General features: G+C 44.7%; 1 protein-coding gene and 1 pseudogene across 1 annotated transcript; one reads left to right on the top strand and one right to left on the bottom strand.

Moving 5' to 3' along the window:
- Positions 1–1,470: 1,470 nt before the first annotated feature.
- LOC144600792 (putative G-protein coupled receptor 139) lies at positions 1,471–15,759 on the bottom strand (annotated as a pseudogene).
- A 4,638-nt stretch (positions 15,760–20,397) lies between these two features.
- On the top strand, positions 20,398–20,859 carry LOC144600791 (ribonuclease H-like). Its single transcript, XM_078412683.1, has one exon. It carries the CDS (start codon positions 20,398–20,400, stop codon positions 20,857–20,859), a length of 462 nt encoding a protein of 153 aa, XP_078268809.1.
- Positions 20,860–21,625: the final 766 nt, after the last annotated feature.

Here is a 21,625-nt window from a genome sequence, read left to right as displayed (position 1 = left end):
ATGCTGTGCAAGGTTGGCCTCAATCGCAAATATACCACTCGCTTTATCTGAAGATTGCGTGTAATAGTCTTCAATTTAGTGAAGGCAGTGAAGAAAGCCAATGGAATGTTGGCCTTCGTAACAAGAGGAGTTGAGTATAGGAGCAAAGAGGTCCTTCTACAGTTGTACCGGGCCCTGGTGAGACCGCACCTGGAGTACTGTGTGCAGTTTTGGTCTCCAAATTTGAGGAAGGATATTCTTGCTATGGAGGGCGTGCAGCGTAGGTTCACTAGGTTAATTCCCGGAATGGCGGGACTGTCGTATGTTGAAAGGCTGGAGCGATTGGGCTTGTATACACTGGAATTTAGTAGGATGAGGGGGGATCTTATTGAAACATATAAGATAATTAGGGGATTGGACACATTAGAGGCAGGAAACATGTTCCCAATGTTGGGGGAGTCCAGAACAAGGGGCCACAGTTTAAGAATAAGGGGTAGGCCATTTAGAACGGAGATGAGGAAGAACTTTTTCAGTCAGAGAGTGGTGAAGGTGTGGAATTCTCTGCCTCAGAAGGCAGTGGAGGCCAGTTCGTTGGATGCTTTCAAGAGAGAGCTGGATAGAGCTCTTAAGGATAGCGGAGTGAGGGGGTATGGGGAGAAGGCAGGAACGGGGTACTGATTGAGAGTGATCAGCCATGATCGCATTGAATGGCGGTGCTGGCTCGAAGGGCTGAATGGCCTACTCATGACCTATTGTCTATTGTCTATTGTCTATTAAAGTTCTGAGTTACTTTACACCGATAGGCTGCAATGCACCATCAAAGTCCTTCGGCGCTTGCTCCTGTTGCAGGTGGGTCGGTTAGAAACGTTTGAATCATCACCAGGTTTATTTGTCATCGATATTTATTGCGATTTCACATTCCTACTCTCCACCAGAAAATACATCTAATATTTTCTTATAATTTTTATTAATACATGCAAGTGCATTCGTGCATTCTTCTCAGCATTCAAGCTACGAAATCCGCCATCATCATAGAAAATCGCTGCGGTATTCCTCTGAGGCGGCTAAATCGGAAATGGGCGCAGTGTATCAGATTACGTTTCTCCAGAATATCTGATGAAGACCATTATATAATCAGGTAATGAAATATGACGACTGAACCTTACCTGGAAGAACAACAACTGCGAGGGATGTGTAGTGTAGTTGAGGAACATAAAAATGTAGCGCTCTCCCAAATTATTAACGTGGTGCACATTCGTGGTTGAATTTCTTCATGTTATTAATATAAAGTGCGGATGAGCACGAGGAGTCAAGCAGCATCTATGCAGGTAAAGGACAAGCCATGTTGCTGGAGAACGACCCCGACCGGAAACTTCGCCTGTCCATTCACTCCACAATGTTGCCTGACCCGTCGCGTTCATCCAGCACTTTGTATTTGCACAGTATTCCAGCAACTGTATTTTCTTGCATCTCTGCTATTCGTATTTTTCATTATTTTATTACTTTAGCCATTAGGTTGAACCGACCGCACCGCACCGCAATTTTTAACTGTTCCCGAAATTTGCTCTGAGTCACTGCATAAATAAACGTGTTTGTGCAGCAGCTCAATAGCTGTAGGATGTTGGCAGTTTCGATGAAAATAAATTTGGGATCACTGTAACCATTGATTTGATAGTCGTGGGTAAACCTCTCATATAGGAACTGTACAAAATAAGTCATCCACAACAGGATAAAACTGCCCGAGACGGCGAAGAGTAAAACGATGGACTACCGTCGGCTCTCCATCTCTGGGTCACTCTGATTAGTCCCATTGCTTTGTACTTGGAGTCTCCGCCGAGCTCGACTCGCTTCTAAAATGTGTCTGACAGTTAGAGCATTGAGCAAAAGAATAAAAAGGAACGGTAGACATGGGGTTAAAAGGTGGTCGAACCAATCGTAGGCAGTCCACAGTGGAGAGGTAAAACGGGCATCCTTCAGCTTGCAATACCAAGGCACATTGTTAACGATATAGATGGGTTGATGAATGAAGTACCAAGGGATATTGATGAAACAGCCAAGTCCACAGACCGTTCCTATGACCACAGCTGCCGTCCTGTCTGTGCAATATTTAGTTTTCAGTTTCAGACAACATATAACCACAAAACGATCAAAGGTGAAAGCGACTGTTAGCCAAACGGAACTGACTCTCGCTGCATAGGTTAGTGCGATAATGACACTGCATACTGGGGTGATGGAGAGGAAACTGCCTGGGAAATAAATGCCGCAGATGCGGTTGATGATGACGGCGGTAATGATGAGTAGAAGATCTGTCACTGCCATGGAGACCAAGTAGCGAGTGATACATCTGGACAGGCCACACTTTCCTCGGGACATGATCACAATCGCCACTAAATTAGCTTTAAAGATAGGAAGGCATTAAAGATAAATCAATAGACATCCAAAGGCACAACAAATAGACCGGCAATATGTAACTTTTACAATTTTGAATGATGTGATAAGAATAATATAAACTGAGATCGGCGACTGAACACGGGTCACAACTTAATTCATGACAAGAACGAGCCACTTTAACATTCGCATCTTCTCAACCATTCATCAAAACCATAGCTTGTGCTTTACCTTTGTGAGATTTTCTTGCACTTTCACATCCCTCCATTTCCTGAATATCCAGAATGTTATCAACATCTGTTTTAAACGATCGCAATGGCCGAGCATCTAGTTTTAGTTTGAGAAATACAACGCGGAACCAATCCCTTCTGCCCACCGAGTCCACACCGACCAGCGATTCCCGTACATTAACACTATCCTACACACCCTAGGGACAATTCACACGTACACCAAGCCAATGAATGTAGTCTTTGGAGTGTGGGACGAAACCGAAGATCTCGGAGAAAACCCACGAGGTCACGGGGAGAACGTTCAAATTCCTTATAAACAGCATCCGTAGTCGGGATCAAACCAGAGTCTCCAGCGCTGTTGGCCGCTCGATTGTTGTCTGTATTCCATTTACCATGATTTTTTTTTGCGCATTGCAGTCTCAGATAGCCTCAAGATTATATAGAAGATGCTACCTTTGGTGTTAGAATTCACGGTCAGAGAAAGAACGTATTCTGCTGAACCTTGTAAGAAATGTAAGCTCTGGAGAATGCAGGACTAGTCTATTGAACCTTTCCTCACATAACGTACAGTAAACATGCTGTCTCTTTACAGCACTCCATCTATGGCAGTTACTACTTTATTAGGTGGGGCTTCTCTCGGCACATTACTCCAGGTGCGTTCTCATCAAGCCTCTATAATATAGAGTCTATATAATTCAGCAAGACCTCACTACTCCTGAACTCAAACCCTGTCGCAACAAATGCTAACGTACCTGTTATCTTTCCAGTTACCTGCCAGGTCTACATTATGTCGTAAGTTGCAGGCCAACGAGGTCCACTTGAACAGAAATATTATCCAATCTTTCAATATAGACAACAAATACAGGTTTTGTTAAATATAAAGAAGTTAGTTGCGATTCATTGGATGAGGATGGTGGATTTCTCTCATACATTGCATGAATTATTGATTTCCCTTTGTTTTGTATGTCGTTTTAATTCGAAGACATTGTGCATGGTAGGCTTCCATCGCAAATATACCACTCGCAATAACAGGAGATTGCGCGTAATAGACTTGAAGTTAAAGTTCTGAATCATTTTACACCGATAGGCAGGAATTCAACATCATAATCCATCGCAAGGAATTCGGCGCTTGTTCCTGCTTCCGGTGGGTCGGTTAGAAATAAGGGAATCATTACCAGGATTAAGATAGTCCTTAAGTTCATCATTGATGTTTATTGTGATTCCACTTATTCTTGCTCCTTAGCAGAAAATGTATCTTATGTTTTCTTATCTTTTGTACTAATACATGCACGTGCATTGGTGCATTCTCCTCAGTGTTCTGGAGACGAAATCCGCCATCATCATGGAAAATCGCTGCGGTATTCCTGTAAGGCGGCTACATCTGAAGTGGGCGCAGTATATTATTCTGGATCTCCAGATTACCTGATAAAGCCCAATATATAATTTGGGAATTAAATATGACCACTGAACCTTACCCGGGACAGCGACAACTGCGAGGGATGTGTAGTAAATTGCATAGACCAGACCACGGGGAGGAGCGTGCATTTTCTGTGCAACCGACGGGCAGTCATTAGTTACCTTACCAACAAACTGTGAAACATTTGCTTATTATAGCTGGAAATATATCTCCAGGGGCATAAGCAGCAACACTACTATTACCTACAGCCAGTGAACAAACATGTTTATTGAAATCCCCATTTACATGAGGTCAAGCAATGAAATAAACAAGCCAAAGGAGGGAGAGAGAAAACGGGAAATTATAGATCAGTTAGTCTGATAGCAGTGGTGGGGAAGATGCTGGATTCAATTATAAAAGACGAAATTGCGGAGCATTTGGATAGGAGTAACAGGATCGTTCAGAGTCAGCGTGGATTTACGAAGGGGAAATCATGCTTGACTAATCTTCTGGAAATTTTGAGGATGTAACTAGGAAAATTGACAGAGGAGAGCCGGTGGATGTGGTGTACCTCGACTTTCAGAAAGCCGTCGACAAGATCACACGTAGGAGATTCGTGGGCAAAGTTAGAGCACATGGTATTGGGGGTAGGGTATTGACATGGATAGAAATTAGTTGGCAGACAGAAAGCAAAGAATGGGGATAAATGGGTCCCTTTCAGAATGGCAAGCAGCGACTAGTGGGGTACCGCAAGGCTCGGTGCTGGGACCGCAGATATTTACAATATAAATTAATGACTTGGGTGAAGGGATTAAAAGTACCATTAGAAAATTTGCAGATGATACAAAGCTGTTTGGGAGTGTGAACTGTGAGGAAGATGCTATGAGGTTGCAGGGTGACCTGGACAGGTTGTGTGAGTGGACGGATGCATGGCAAATGCAGTTTAATGTGGATAAGTGTGAGGTTATCCACTTTGGTGGTAAGAATAGGAAGGCATATTATTATCTGCATGGTGTCAAGTTAGGAAAAGTGGACATACAACGAGAACTGGGTGTCCTGGTGCATCAGTCACTGAAAGGAAGCATGTGGTACAGCAGGCAGTGAAGAAAGCCAATGGAATATTGGCCTTCATAACAAGAGGAGTTGAGTATAGGAGCAAAGGGGTCCTTCTGCAGTTGTACAGGGCCCTAGTGAGACCGCACCTGGAGTACTGTGTGCAGTTTGGGTCTCCAAATGTGAGGATGGATATTCTTGCTATTGAGGGCGTAGGTTTACTAGGTTAATTCCCGGAATGGCGGGACTGTCATATGTTGAAAGAATGGCGTGGCTTGGCTTGTATACACTGGAATTTAGAAGGATGAGAGGAGATCTTATCGAAATATATAAGATTATTAAGGGGTTGGACACGTTAGAGACAGGAAACTTGTTCCCAATGTTGGGGGAGTCTAGAACCAGCGTCCACAGTTTAAGAATAAGAGGTAGGCCATTTAGAAATGAGATGAGGAAAACCTTTTCAGTCAGAGGGTTGTATATCTGTGGAATTATCTGCCTCATCAGGCAGTGGAGGCCAATTCTCTGAATGCATTCAAGCGAGAGCTAGATAGAGCTCAAGGATAGCGGAGTCAGGGGGTGTGGGGAGAATGATCAGCTTTGATCACATTGAATGGTGGTGCAGGCACGATCGGCAGAATGGCCTACTCCTGCACCTATTGTCGATTGTCTATAGTCTAATGCGATGCTTTTCACATTTCTTTGCGAAACTAGTAACATGAATGTCACAACATGAAACGAAAAATTATGTCCATCTCCATATCGTGTGAAATGTTACCATATTTATCTGTCCTGCTACTTTTAATATATGTTACCCCTCCACATTATTCCCTTGCAATATTTCGTTTCGTCAAATGTATTGCATCACGCTGTTTTGAATTGTTGTATTTTAAATTCATCTACTCAGTTTTCTGTAATCGGTAGCTTTCTATCTCAATTTCAAAGATAAGGTCACTAAGTGCTTACTTATTTATCAAAATTGTTTTAGAGAACCAACTGAGTATTGAGACCTTCCATTTGTTGAGATATGGGTGACTATAAGGATGAACGTTAATTAACAGGTTAACCCCACAGCATGGTGAAACAAAATATTTGAGCAAAATATAAAGTGCAAAGTAACTCAGACGGCCAGGCAGCATTGAGTCCTAGAGTTATTAAGCATTGAAACAGGCCCTTTGCGCAACTTGCCCATGCCAAATATCATCATCCTCTGATGGCAAAGCTTGCCCCTTATTCTCCTACTCAATGTTGCTCTTCTTACCTTAAACTAATATCTTCTGGTTCTTGATTTCCCTACCTTAGGTGAAGGACTGTATATTCACCCTATCTATTCCCCTCATGATTTTATGTACCGCTATACGATCACACATTGGTCTGAGGAATAAGCTCCTAGTCTGTTCAACCTTTACCTGCTCATGGCCTTGAGTCGTGGTCAATCCTCTCGTTCCAGCTTATCGCAACGCAATAGCTCCAACGCAATAGCTCTCTTCCCTTGGTGTGCCGAGCAGAGCTTAACACAATATACAATACAATATATGTTTATTTTCATTGTACATGGGGCACAACGAGATAGGGAATGCGCCTCCCATACGATGCAATAAATCAATTAGCTAATCAGCTCAACACACTATTTCAAGTGCTACCTCGCCAATGTTTTGTAAAATTGTAGCACACTGTCCCCAGTTTACATTCTATACCCCGAAGCATGAAGGCAAGCATGCCCTGTACCTAATTCGTCATTATATCTATCTGTCTTGCAGCTACCGACGAGCCGTGCATTTGGATCGCTTGATCTTTCTCTTCATCGATATTATTTCGTGCCCTACTGTTTACTGTATATGTCTTACCAGATTTGACTTCGCACTTGTCGAATTAAATTCCATCTGCCTATCCCTCTGCTCAACATTCCATCTGTTCCATGGAGCGCAGGAGGATGAGGGGAGATCTTATAGAGGTATACAAAATCATGAGAGGAATAGATCGGGTCTTCTTCCCAGAGTAGGGGAATCGAGGACCAGGTGTCAAGTTAGGAAAAGGGGATATACAACGTGATCTGGGTGTCTTAGTGCACCAGTCACTGAAAGGAAGCATGCAGGCACAGCAGGCAGTGAAGAAAGCCAATGGAATGTTGACATTCATAACAAGAGGAGTTGAGTATAGGAGCAAAGAGGTCCTTCTTCAGTTCTACAGGGCCCTTGTGAGACCGCACCTGGAGCATTGTGTGCAGTTTTGCTTTCCTAATTTGAGAAAGGACATTATTGCTATAGAGGGGGTGCAGCGGATGTTCACTGGGTTAATTGAGGCCGGCACGGTGGCACAGCCGTAGAGTTGCTGCCTTACAGCGCCAGAGACCCGGGTTCAATTTTGACTACGGGTGTTTGGCTGTACGGAGTTGGTACGTTCTCTCGATGACCTGCGTGGGTTTTCTCCGGGAAGCTCCCGTTTCCTCCCACACTCCAAAGACGTACAAGTTTGTAAGCTATTTGTCTTGGTATAAATGTAATTTGTCCCTAGGGTATGGAGGCTATTGCGTGTGGCTGGTGGGCCAAATGGCCCGTTTCCGCGCTGTTTTCTGAACTAGATTAAACTTTAAAATTCAAAGAATTTGCTTCGCATTATTTTAAGTTTATTTCAAAGTCCCCGACTCTGGGGTGAAACACCTCACTTCAGCTCGCAATTAAATTAGAGGAAATTATTTTAGGACACGAGAGGGTCCAATTAAATTTCTTGTTGACAGGGAGTTCACAGAGTAAACAGCAAACGGCAAAGATAAATGCAGCAATAACTACAACAATAAATGCAAAGCATTAGAATGGTCAAACATTGCACTGTGATCTCTTGAAGTGCACAGTGAAATCGTGGCGGTTTCTTAAAGTGACTGATGAACAAGGACACCGAGATCTCTTTGTACTTCCCCACTTCCGAACTTGACACCATTCTGATAATAATCTGCCTTCCTGTTCTTACCATCAAAGTGGATAACCTCACATTTATCCCCATTCAACTGCATCTGCCATCCATCTACCCACTCACACAACCTGTGCAAGTCACCCTGCATCCTCATAGCATCCTCGTCACAGTTCCACAACAGCCACCCAGCGAAGTGTCACCTGCAAATTTGTTAAAGTTACTTTTAAGCCGTTCATCTAAGTCATTAATGTATATTGTAAATAGACGTGGTCCCAGCACCGAGCCTTGCGGTACCCCACTAGTCACTGCCTGCCATTCTGAAAGGGACCCGTTAATCCCAACTCTTTGTTTCCTGTCTACCAACCAATTTTCTATCCATGTCAGCACCCGACCCCCAATACCATGTGCTCTAATCTTGCCCACTAATCTCCTATGTGGGACCTTATCGGAGGCTTTCTGAAAGTCCAGGTACACTACATCTATTGGCTCTGCCTTATCCATTTTCCTAGTTAGATCCTCAAAAAATTCCAGAATATTAGCCAAGCATGATTTCCCCTTTGGAAATCCATGCTCTCGCAACGATCCTGTTACTGTTATCCAAATGTTTCGCAATTTCTTCTTTTATAATTGACTCCAGCATCTTACCCACCACTGATGTCCGGCTAACTGGTCTATAATTTCCCGTTTTCTCTCTCTCTCCTTTCTTAAAAAGAGGGATAACATTAGCTACCATCCAATCCACAGGAACTTATTCTGAATCTGTAGAACATTGGAAAATGATCACCAATGCATCCACGATATCTAGACCCACTTGCATAACTACCCATGGATGCAGCCCATCAGGCCCTGTGGATTTATCAGCCTTCAATCATATCAGTCTACCCAACACAATTTCCTGCCTAATGTGAATTTCCTTCAGTTCCTCCTTTACCCTAGGATGTCTGTCCACTAGTACACCTGGGAGATTGTTTCTGTCTTCCTTAGCGAAGACAGATCCAAAGTACCTGTTCAACTCGTCTGCCATTTCCTTGTTCCCCATTATAAATTCACCTGCTTCTGTCTTCAAGGGACCCACATTTGTCTTAACTATTCTTTCCAGAAGAAGTCGTTGGTGATGTTTGCACCTATGAATTTGACGTTTCCATCCATCCGTACTTTGGCGCCTTCAATGCAATCTTGGCAAAGTGTACCACTTTGCTTCCTGAAATCGATCACTGTCTGCCCTGTCATGCTGACATTGAGAGACGAGACGTGGTCTCGACACCTGGAACAAAGTTCTCAATTTCCTTCCTGTACTCCGACTCATCATTATTTAATATCCGACCCACAATGGCGGTGTCGTCTAAGAATTTATAAATTGAATAAAATTTGTCCATGGCTGAGCATTCGTGGGTGCACAAGGGTGTACAAAGAACAAAGGAATTATATATATCAATTTTTGCATAATTGGCTTGGCTTTTATGACGTTCCCTAATTAATTTTCGTTGATAGCAGATTGTAGCACTTTCCCATTGATGGATTGAAGGTAACTGATTTGTATGTTATGTTCCCTTGAACAAAACAAATTGGCCTCACCGTTAGCAAAGCATTCTGCGTACATTATCCTGAATTTTCGTCACCTAGCATATCTCCCCTGCAACACGTTTTGTAATAGATATTACCTTCTGCCTGCATCTCACTGCCCCGTGCCAGTCCTCCGCGTCTCCAATGTCCACATCCAAACGATTCGCGTCCTCCTGCCATTTCCAAGCCTCACATATTCATTGTCCCGCCTCAAAAGTAATTTCCTTAAGCGATTTTATCAAACGCCCGTAATCTGAAACGTTGCTTTTTCCCAATCCTCAAAATAAATCATTGCTGTAAGGGACCAACACGAATTTAGAATCGAGACCTTTATTCGGACTCTGAAGTTGAAGTGAAGATTCAGAGTGTAAGGAAGGGTCTGCCTTCCTATTCTAACCACCAAAGTGGATAACCTCACACTTATCCACCGTACTCCCAATATCTCCCAATGTCAGTACCGTACTCCTAATATCTTGTGATCTAAGTTTGCCCACAAATCTCCTCTGTGGAACCTTATTCTGAAAGTCCAGGTACACTACATCTCTTGTCCATTTTTCGAGTTACATCCTCAAAAAAAGATCAGTCAAGCATAATTTCCTCTTCGTAAATCCAAGCTGACTCGGACCGACCCTGTTACTGCAATCCAAATGTGATGCTATTTCATCTTTTTTTAACTCACTCAGGCATTTTCCACACCACCGATGTCAGGCCAACTGGTCTAAAGTTCCCTGTTTTCTCTTTCTTAAAAAGTGGGATAACCTTACCTGCCGTCCAATCCACTGATCCTGAATCTATAGAAAATTGGAAAAAGATCACCAATGCATCCACTAATTCTCGAGCCACTCCCTTATGTACCCTGGGATGCAGACCACCAGGTCCTGGGGATTTATCAGCCTTCAATCCTATCAGTCTACCCAACACCATTTCCTGCCTAATGTAATTTCCCTTCATTTCCTCCGTCACCCTAGGTCATTGGTACATTTGGGAGATTGGTTGTGCCTTCCTTCGTGAAGACAGATCCAAAGTACCTGTTCAACTCTTCTGCCATTTCCTTGTTCCCCAGAATAAATTCATCTGTTTCCGTCTTCAAGGGCCCCACATTTGTCTTAACTGTTTTTCCTCTTCACATACGTAAAGAAGCTTTTACTATCGTCCTTTATATTCCTGGCTAGCTTCCCTTCGTACCTCTTCATTTCTCCCCGTATTGCATTTTTAGTTACATTCTGTTGCTCTTTAAAAGTTTTCCAATCCTCTGGCGTCCAGCTCATCTTTGCAATGTTATACTTCCCTTTCATTTTTACACTGTCGTCGACTTTCTTGTCAGCCACGATCGCCTCTTACTTCCCTTAGAATACTTATTCTTCTTTGGAATGAACTAACCCTGCACCTTCTGTATTAGTCCCAGAAATACCTGCCATTGTTGTTCGACTGTAATCCCTGCCAGGGTCTCTTTCCATTCAGCTTTAGCCAGCTCCTCCCTCATGTCTTCTTAGTCCCCTTTGCTCAACTGTGATACTGACACTTCCGATTTCCCCTTTTCCCTCTCAAATTGAAGATTAAAACATCATGTTATGGTCACTACTTCCTAATGGCTCCTTTACCTTGAGTTCCCTTATCAAATCCGGTTCATTACGCAACACTAAATCCAGAATTGCCTTCTCTCTGGGTAGTTTTCACTATAAACATTGGCTTCTCTAACTTCAGATAGCCCTGAAATATATATACATTGACTTCTCTAACTTCAGTTAGCCCTTGCTTTCCCTCTCTAACTCCTCCCCCTTCCCAGTTCTCCCACTAGTCTTACTGTCTGCGACTACATTCTGTCTTTATCTCGCCTCCTCCCCTGACATCAGTCTGAAGAAGGGTCTCGACCCAGAACGTCACCCGGTCCTTCTCTCCCTCGATGCTGCCCGACCCGCTGAGTTACTCAAACATTTTGTGTCTACCTTCGATTTAAAACAACAACTGCAGTTTTTTTTGTACACTTTAACTTCTCCTATTCACCTCTCCTTTCACACCGGTCACTATTGCCCCTAAACTTACTCTCTTATCCCTTCTCGAACTTCATTCCCATTAATTCGGGAGTCTCTTGTAAGTTTTCCTGTACTCTCTTCCCCTTTAACTCTTTATATTCGTAATTTCTCAACCTCTCTCCCCCTCCCCCCCCCCGCTATTTAGATTAACCCCCCCCCCGCTATTTAGATTAAACCCTCACGTGTAGCACTATCAAACCTGCCTGCCAGAACGTTGGTCCACCTCCAGTTAAGGGGTAACCCATCCCCTTTGCACAGGTCACCCCTACCCTAAAAGAGATCCCAGTAGTCTATAAATCTAAATCCCTGCTCCCTGCGCCAGCCCCCAGCCACACATTCAGATCCCATATTTCCACGTTCCTGCCCTCACCAGCACGAGGTACAGGAAGCAATCTAGAGATAATCACACAAGGTGAACTGCTGAGTGACCAACTCTTGCTCGTGGTTCAAATGCCTATATAAACATAAATAAATAGTAGGATATTCAGTTCAGTGACCATCCGTAGTCACAGTACTGTAAGTGGCCAGGATGGCTTCAGCCTCTGAATGATCTCGTTCCATGTTTGAATTCTTCCCACATCTGCAAATTCACATTATATGGAACACCTTAAATTGAGCTACTACGTGTTTCGAAATGGAGACAGCATCTGAATAAACTGATGTTATACATCATAGGATGATGAAATGGAAGTGAAGTTAGTATAATTTAAATAACCTAACAATCAAAATCAGTGGATATTTCACACCACTCTTTAACTCCTCTTTGATTTTTTTCTGCGTGACTGCATAAATGAACGGATTTATACAGGAACTCAAAAGCTGAAGCATAAATCCGCTTTCCTCCAGAATAAAATTGGAATCTTTGAAGTTGGAACCCGAGAAATATTTAACCTTTGCAATCCGAACATAAAGGAACGTGATAAAAAACAACATCCAACACAGGATGAAACCGCAAGAAATTAACAGGAGTAAAACGATGGATTTTCTCCGGCTTTCCGTCTCTGGGTCATACTGATTCTCCCCGTTTCTGTTGCACAATAGTCTCTTTCGAGTTCTAATCGCCGCCAGAATATGTCTGACGGTGAGTACATTGAAAAGTAATATCAGAATGAATGGAAGACATGGGGTTAAGATGCGGTGAATCCAATCGAATGCCCCCCATGCAGGTAATGTAGTGAAGGTTAATTTTGCTCTGCAGAGCCGAGGTATGCCGTCGATATAAAAGGCAGGTTTGTATACCAAGTACCATGGAATATTTCTGACACAGCTCACGGAACAGACGGTTCCTATAATTATGGCCGCTGTTTTCTCGGTGCAGTATTTTGTCTTCAGCTTCTGGCAACAAATGGCTACATATCGATCAAATGTGAAGACCACAGTTACCCAGACGGAACAGTCTCGTATTCCGTAAATTAGAACAAAGCTGACGCTGCAGACTGGAGTGATGGAAAGGAAGCTGGATGGGAAATATATACCTACCACTCTGTTTAATATCACAGCCGTGAAAATGAGCAAAAGATCGGTCACAGACATAGCCACCAGATAATAAGTGATGCACTTGGAAAGGCCGCACCTTCCTCGGGACAGGATCACAATCACTGCCAAATTAGCTGCGAAAGAGATAAAAGGATATAATCAATGAGCAAATTCGAGATTGAAAACAAAGGGAAACGGAAATGGTAAAACCTAGTTAAGTGGGACATTGTCAGCAAAGACAGAACACAATTAGCTTTAGTGCCGGATGCATTTATGAATCGACCTGTGAATTAATCCTTCGACACCACTGCGCCCTTTCAGCGCTTAATTTCCACGACCGATACTGAATTTCTAACAGTACGTTCAATGCAAACGCTGCAATGACTTTACAATGTCACTAGCGGATGAGAAAAAGACAGTTTAAGTAAAGGGAGCAGTTAGGTAAACTTAGAAGTGATATCGAATCCACGCACGCGAGAAATGAAGTTGAGTTCAGAGGCATTTTATGAGACACAACTTAAGATTTGTGTGATAGGTAGATTTATTCAATCCGGTGAACAAGAAAATCGTGCTACTAATGCACTGTGATAACATGTAGCAATGCATTGGCCCACTCACAAAAACATTGTAACAATGGAATATAAACAGAACATGTTAGAAATACCCATTGGGGCGGACAACGTTGTTGGAATGAAACGTTTCAAGACGAAGATTCTCTCAGAAATTACGAATTTTATTCTCTCTTTACAATGAAGCTGATTTAACTGACGAGTATTTCCAGTCTTTCCTATTTTTGAAAGTAATTATAGAACTGAGTAGCGGAACAATTCAGAAACTCGTAGAGGCAACACATAATTAGTGATAATAGACAATAAACAATAGACAATAGGTGCAAGAGGAGGCCATTCGGCCCTTCGAGCCAGCACCGCCATTCAATGTGATCATGGCTGATCATTCTCAATCAGTACCCCGTTCCTGCCTTCTCCCCATACCCCCTGACTCCGCTATCCTTAAGAACTCTATCCAGCTCTCTCTTGAATGCATTCAGAGAATTGGCCTCCACTGCCTTCTGAGGCAGAGAATTCCACAGATTCACAACTCTCTGACTGAAAAAGTTTTTCCTCATCTCAGTTCTAAATGGCCTACCCCTTATTCTTAAACTGTGGCCCCTTGTTCTGGACTCCCCCAACATTGGGAACATGTTTCCTGCCTCTAACGTGTCCAACCCCTTAATAATCTTATACGTTTCGATAAGATCTCCTCTCATCCTTCTAAATTCCAGTGTTTACAAGCCTAGTCGCTCCAGTCTTTCAACATATGATAATCCCGCCGTTCCGGGAATTAACCTAGTAAACCTACGCTGCACGCCCTCAATAGCAAGAATATCCTTCCTCAAATTTGGAGACCAAAAGTGCACACAGTACTCCAGGTGCGGTCTCACTAGGGCCTTGTACAACTGCAGAAGGGCCTCTTTGCTCCTATACTCAACTCCTCTTGTTATGAAGGCCAACATTCCATTGGCTTTCTTCACTGCCTGCTGTACCTGCATGCTTCCTTTCAGTGGCTGATGCACTAGGACACCCAGATCTCGTTGTACGTCCCCGTTCCAAACTTCACACCATTCAAATAATACTCTGCCTTCCTATCGTTACCACCAAAGTGGATAACTCACACTTACCTACATTAAACTGCATCTGCCATGCATCCGCCCACTCACACAACCTGTCCAAGTCACCCTGCAACCTCATAGCATCTTCCTCACAGTTCACATTACCACCCAGCTTTGTATAATATACGTTATTCGAACAGTGCAGCAATTTCAAAAATAGACGACGCAGTATTTATAATGGGAACATTAGCCAGTACAAATTACTAAGAACAGAAAATCACCTGGGACTCCAATGGCTGCCAGGACTGGATAGTAAATGGCAAATAGGAGACCTTCCGGTACTCCATGCATGTTGATCAGAATTTCGTAGCACATCTAACACTATGTACAAAACAACTTCATCTTTATATATCATGACAACTCCCCCAGGGAGAAGGTTGCGTGGGTTGATCTGTTACAATAATTGCGTAATTTGAATAATGAGTTGGACAAATGCCTCTCAGAATCGTAGGAGATACAAGAGAATGCACGTTCAGGAACCTTGAACAATACTTAAATTGTTGGAGGTGGGGGGAGGGGGGGGGGGGGGGGGTGGGGGGGGGGGGGATAGTCAACGGGAAGCAGCATCCCGGAAGTGGAAACGATAAAAGATGTTTCTGGCCTGGACCTCTCTTCAGACAGACTTTTCCTCAGTGTCGAACTGGACAGACTCTGCCTGAAGAAGAGTACCGCCCCGAAAGTACAAAACCGAAACAGAAACAGAAACGTCACCGACGTATGTTCTCCAAAGCCACTGGCCCCGACCCGCTGAGTTACTCCAGCACTTTGTGTGTCTTTGTTCTCAGTGTCCCATTTGTTTTGAAAGTTAAGTAGCTTGGATGACACGAAAGTTAACCTTTGAAATGTGTTCGCAATTGTACATTCGTATAATATGAGATGAACGAAGTTAAACCACTGTAATGTTGACAGTTTATATAACATATTCCGTACCCAAACAATTCATTGTGTAGAAACGTTGGTCAGTAAGTAATCTCGGTCCTTTGGACTGGAGATGTTCTCATCCTGAAGGAAATCTCATTCCTTGGCCATTTTTCCGCGTTGGTCGATGTTACCTTCATTCGGCATGTTCGCCGGCCGACATGTGTAAACTGCTGAACGCAAATATTAAAATTGCAGTTAGAAGTTGGAAATTCACTGTGCAATTGCCTCTACCTGTTATAATTCTACTTCCCCACTGTTGGAGAAACACAACGGTTCAGCCAACAGCTGCGGAGGGGAAAACAGGCCAGCCAGCGTTGCTGCCAGAATCAGTGTAAAGTAAGGGTTAAACAGAATGTGATCTGAAATTGAGTTGTCAGATAAATGTGTAGCACCATATTAACCCTGCTTCGGAAAGCAATTAGATATCTTTGAAGAATGCTTGAGCTAATTCAAGGAGATCAGTAGCTCATGAAGACACCTGCGAGATCACCGAGATAAGCTTTGCCTTCCCAGAGACATCCAAGACTAGCTCGGTGTGGGATAGGACAAATAACTCACGCCATTATGGTACCGAGGAGGATAGCTAGCTTAAAACATATTCACCTGATGTGCTTAGTGATAAATTTATCAAATAAATACATGCTTTTACCACGAGAGAATGAGCTTCATCTTCGGGGAGAAAAAAGACCTTCACCAAGGAAAGAGAGAGAAAGAGAGGGAGATCAGGGACCGTGGTGTGTGCCGGTACCAGCCAGCGCAGACATGAGACTCGAATACGCAGAGGGGCGTAAGAGTTATTTTGTCATGTTTCTTTATTGATAAGTGAAAGAGTTCCTGTGTCTTACTTCTGTTTGCTTTAATGAATAGTTATTGGTGCTCTTCACCATGTGCTTCCTCCATTCCTTGATCCGAATTCTTGAATCCTGCATATATTTAATTATATTTTGACGTAGTCGGCAATATTCGGTGAAAATGAGTAGAACGAGGGTTGAAGATGCGGAGCCCGAGACTTTTCGAGTCGCGGGATGGGTAATAATTCGGAAGGTTATTGTAGTTTGACCAATGGTTAAGTAAATGGGGACGCCCTGAGTGTTGGGAGAAATAGTTAAAGGATAAGGGAGCAAAGCTACCATATTTGATTATTAAAAATTTGGAGAAAGTGGGCTTTCACAAAAGGAAAGAGGATCTTCCACAGGTAGGATGGATGTTTGCTACTGCACCAAGGCAGCAGAGTTTCATGATTGACAAATTAAACAGTGAAAATGATAGCTGAAAGGAATGGTTTACTGCACTGGAAAGACACTGGGTGACCTTGACTGAGACAGCAAGGGCTGTACAGAACAGGCGGAGAAGGTGGAATTGAAACAAATTAGGACCCTTGTAGATTAGCAAGCATTAAACAGCAAATTAAATTAAATAAGAAGAAATGGAGTGTGGACCTAGCAAAAATGCGTACTATGTGGGATGATTGGGACCCCAACCACTGGGTTGGGGATATTGGGCACTCAGATGAGTCTGATGGAGAATGGAAAGAGGGGGAAGAAATGAATAATAGACCGGTAATAGGAGATGAGACCTCTCGTCCAGCCCAAAGTTAAGACTGAATCGAGAGAAAATAATCAATTGGCTCAGCTGGTCCCGCAGACTGAAACCACTGAACTGTTGTCAGAAATTATAGTGCTAATGAGTTACGAGCGTTAGTGGCTAGAATCAGACAGCTACCCGGTGAACCCTTGGCCACCTAGCTCACCCGGCCGTGGGACCAGGGTGCTGGCCAGGTTCATTTAAAAGACACTGAAATCAGACGCTTGCCTGCTTTTTAGTACAGATCCACTTGTGGTGGCACCAATGCGTGCCGGTATAGGGGCAGATTATCTCTGGTACTGGGTCACCCACGCTCGCTATTCCCAGCCCATGGACTGGGAATCAGAACCCCAGCCCTGATACACATGTCCAGATGCTGTTTCAGGACTGCGAAACAGTGCTTCCCAAAGGGGGAAGTATGCGCAGGTCCCGAGGCTGAAATATTCACAAATGGTATGCGTCGCCGTTCCATCTGCGTGGAATTTTGTTGTTCATGCTGAGGCCGGGGGTGGGGGGTGGGGGGGGGGGGGGGGGGGGGGACTGTTGCAGAGGTTGTTAATATGCTTGCAGAGCTGGAGGGGGCAGATTATAGCTCGAGCAGGCCAGGTAAATTTAGGTCAAAGAAGGACGGAAAATAACGGAAACATGGGGACATATCAGTACAAACAGAGGCTTACTAGAAAGGAGATGTTCACATCGTCGTTAAAAGCCGGGATTGAAAGGGATACGATTGATGGTCTTCTGATTGCGGTTCTGTATGATCTTTGGTGACAGCATTATGAGAAAGGGCAGACACAGTCACAAAAACCAAGGAGGAGGAGGCAGTGAAGCCCTCCGCGCCTTCTGTGTCGCAGCTTTATCCTGATGTAGAAGAGCGTGGTCAGTCGTGACGTCTCAACCGCCCCTTACGCCAGAGGTGGAGGCCGTGGTTCCACGGCTCAAGTGCGAGCAAACCCTGGAGTATCACCTGGAGATCTGAGGCCACACGATCCGATAATCTTATGGTGGAGAGGGGGAAATATAGCGAAAGAAATGGCTCTGGTATATACCGGTGCAGAAGCCACTCTAATTCATGGTAATTCTGACAGATTAATGGGCGAGCGGGTGTCGATTCAGGGATACGGGAGTGCAGGTACTCCAACAGTACGTACTGTAATTAAATTGTCGATTGGTAATGGCGCTCCACAGACTGTCTCTGTTTTAATATCAAACTAGACTGACGTGGACCCGTGGGTCCAAATCTCTCCTGCCGGCGCTCCTGCGGGCACGGCAACCCCCGTTGGGTGCAAGTCTCTCCTGCGGGCTCGGTAACCCTCCCGCAACCGATGATACGTGGACCCGTTACCGGGCGGGGAGTGTCTCCCGGGGCAGTGGGCGGGCGAGCGGGGGGGGGGGGGGGGGGGGGGGGACAGGGAAGGGGAGAGGGAGCCACTCACATCGGCGACCAGCGGTGCGGCCAGAGCGAACCGTGCACCCGAAACCTCTCTTGCAGCTCGGCGACGAACGGCGGGGACGGTCATCTTGTTGGACCCTCTGCCGCCGCGCTGCACCATGGGAGGAAGGTCAGGCGCGGGGCACGCTGGGACGGGCGCCGGTCCTCCTGCTGGTCCTCCCGGCGTACCGTTTTCGCTGTATTTCCGGATGAACGGACCACAATCAAACGGCACAAAGAAACAAGCGGCACAAACAAACGGGAAAATAAACAAACGGGGGAACAAACACGATGAGAGCTTTAGTCATATATAGATGTACCTGAAAATATACTGGAATATTTTGGAATACGGAAAGTGATAGTGGTGGTGGGCAATGGTGGAAACCTGTCCTGATCCCAACACCCACCCGTGTTGTGAGTTTAAAGCAATACAGTGTACTCGGTGGTCAGAAATAAATTGGAGAGACTATAGGTGTACTTTTACAAGCAGGGGTAATCCGACCTGCATTATCCGGCTAAAATAGCGCTGTCTCGCTAGTCAGGAAAGCTGATGGCAGCTGGCGAATGACAAATCCGCAGTTAGATAGGTATGCACACCATTTAACTGCTACAGTGCCAAATGTTGTGATATTACTCGAGAGCCTTTCATCAGGTACTGACTCTTCGTATGTAGTAATTGACCTGGCTAATGCCTTTTTCTCTATTCCAATTGCTGAAGAATTTCAGGACCAGTTAGCCTTCACTTGGGAAGGGAGACAGTGCACTTTTTGTCGTTTACCACAGGGGTAATTTCACAGCCCCATACTGTGTCACGGCATAGTGGCAACAGATCTGCACAGATATTATCTGCCCCCTGACATTACAGTGGTACAATACATTGATGATATATTACGTGAAGGACCTACGGAGAAAGATGTTGCAGAAGGTCTTGCCAATTTAGTATGGGATATGCGAACTCGGGGCAGGAGAATAACACTTCCAAGGTACAGGGACCAAGCCAATCTTCTCAGTTTCTGGGCATGCAGTGGGTTAAAGGGGATCGCTTAATACAAGACAAGGTTAAAGACAAAACCCTTAATATAGCGACACCCACGAGTAAGCAGGAAGCTCAGCGATTTGTCGGGCTACTCTGCTACTGGAGGCGTCACATACCACATTTGACAACCCTGTTACAAACTTTGCACGCTGTTACTCAAAAGAAAGCTTGTTTTAAATGGGGCCCCAGACAGCAGCGGGTTTTAGAAACTCCGAAGAAGCCGTCGCCCAGTCCCTCCCATTTGATCCACGTGTGGTAGGTGCTCCATTTGAATTGCAAGCCTCAGTAAATTCAGACGTCGCTATCTGGAGTTTATGGCAGCGAAAGAATAGTCGAACAGTGCCCCTTGGGCTTCTGGTCACACAAGTTGCCAGATGCAGCCACTCGATGCACGCCTTTTGTAAAAAGCCTAGCTGCTGTGCGGTAACTAGGCGCTAGTAGAAACGGAAGGACAAACAGGGGATAACAAGGTCCTCCTGTGACAGGACCTTCCTATCATGACGTGGATTCTTCCAGAGACCCCCACCAATCGAGTTGACAGGACACAACAAAGCTCGATTGTTATATGGAAATGGTACATTGCTGAAAGGGCTGCCAAAGGAGTGGATGGTGTCAGCAAGTTACTTGAGCAGGTGGCTGAAACCCCTCAGTCTATAGATCCTGACCAGGTCACAGCCCCTAGCTTGCCAGACTCGCCTCTTAAATGGGGGCGCCACTGAGTGAGCTAGATATGGCTAAGCAAAGACATGCATGGTTCACGGATGCGTCTGCTGTATGGGAAAATGGAAAGCGATGCTGGAAGGCAGCGGCTTTTAACTCTGATACAAAGACTATTTTACAGCAACAAGGTTCTGAAGGTTCCAGCCAATATGCGGAATTGGTCGCAGTCCACCTGGTACTAGAACAAGAAGAGAAAGGAGCTCATATCAGCACTGACCGCTGGGCTGTAGCCAATGGCATGGCTGTGTGGTTGCCGAAGTGGAAGGAGAATGACTGGAATTTTGCAGGAAAGCCTCTTTGGGGCAAGATAATCTGGCGAGGCATTTGGGAGAAAGCCCGATGCATGCCCATTACTGTCTATCATATGGACGCACACATGAAAAATGATTCTGACATGATTTTGCACCATAACACCGTGGATCAGATTGTGCAAGTAAAAACGGTGACGCCCCCCGTGTATATGGGCACATGAGACTTCTGGGCATTTGGGAATTCAAGGAACTGGAAAGTGGGCTAAACAGAGAGCTTTGTCGCTTTCCTTTGACAAAGCTAGAGAGTGCATGTGTCTCAGTGCGAAGTCTGCCAAGGAGTTAAAAAACGTCCATTATTTAAACGACCAATGGAACACATTAAGCGAGGGAGCAGCCCTGCACAGGTTTGGCAGATCGGCTATGTTGGTTCATTCCCCCTGCAACAAAGATACCAATATCTTTTAACAATGGTGGACACATAATCTGGCCTTTTGATGGCAATGCCTTCTGTCAAGACCGATCTGAATAATGCTCTCCGTGGCCTTCAACAGCTTATATCCTACTACGGAGAACCTATTGGAATACAATCTGACAATGGGTCGTGGCTGGTCGTACCTCTTGCGACTTTGGAGCTTCCCTACATCAGTCTCCACCCGAGACTGCGAGCTCCTCGATGGTGAAATCCACAGGGCGCGGTTGGAGCGTCGATTCCAGGCAAGGGATCGCAGGTTCCGATATTAAATCCGCGGCCCCGCGGTGGGGCTGAAAGTCAGTCTCGAGCAAGGCCCCAGCTCCGTGATGTTAGGCCGCAGAGCGACCGAAGACACGATCCAGAAAACAATCGCATCTCCGTCAAGGTAAAAGATTGAAAATAGGTTTCCCGACCCCGTCCCCCACCCCACACCACACATAAAACAAACCAGAGAACACGAACATATACTTTTAAAGCACACTAAAAATTAAAAAAAGACGAAAAAGACAGACAGA

The sequence above is a fragment of the Rhinoraja longicauda genome, chromosome 16, assembly GCF_053455715.1.
Source record: "Rhinoraja longicauda isolate Sanriku21f chromosome 16, sRhiLon1.1, whole genome shotgun sequence".
In the NCBI taxonomy this organism is placed as follows: domain Eukaryota; kingdom Metazoa; phylum Chordata; class Chondrichthyes; order Rajiformes; family Arhynchobatidae; genus Rhinoraja; species Rhinoraja longicauda.
This window is presented reverse-complemented; position numbering and strand designations above follow the sequence as displayed.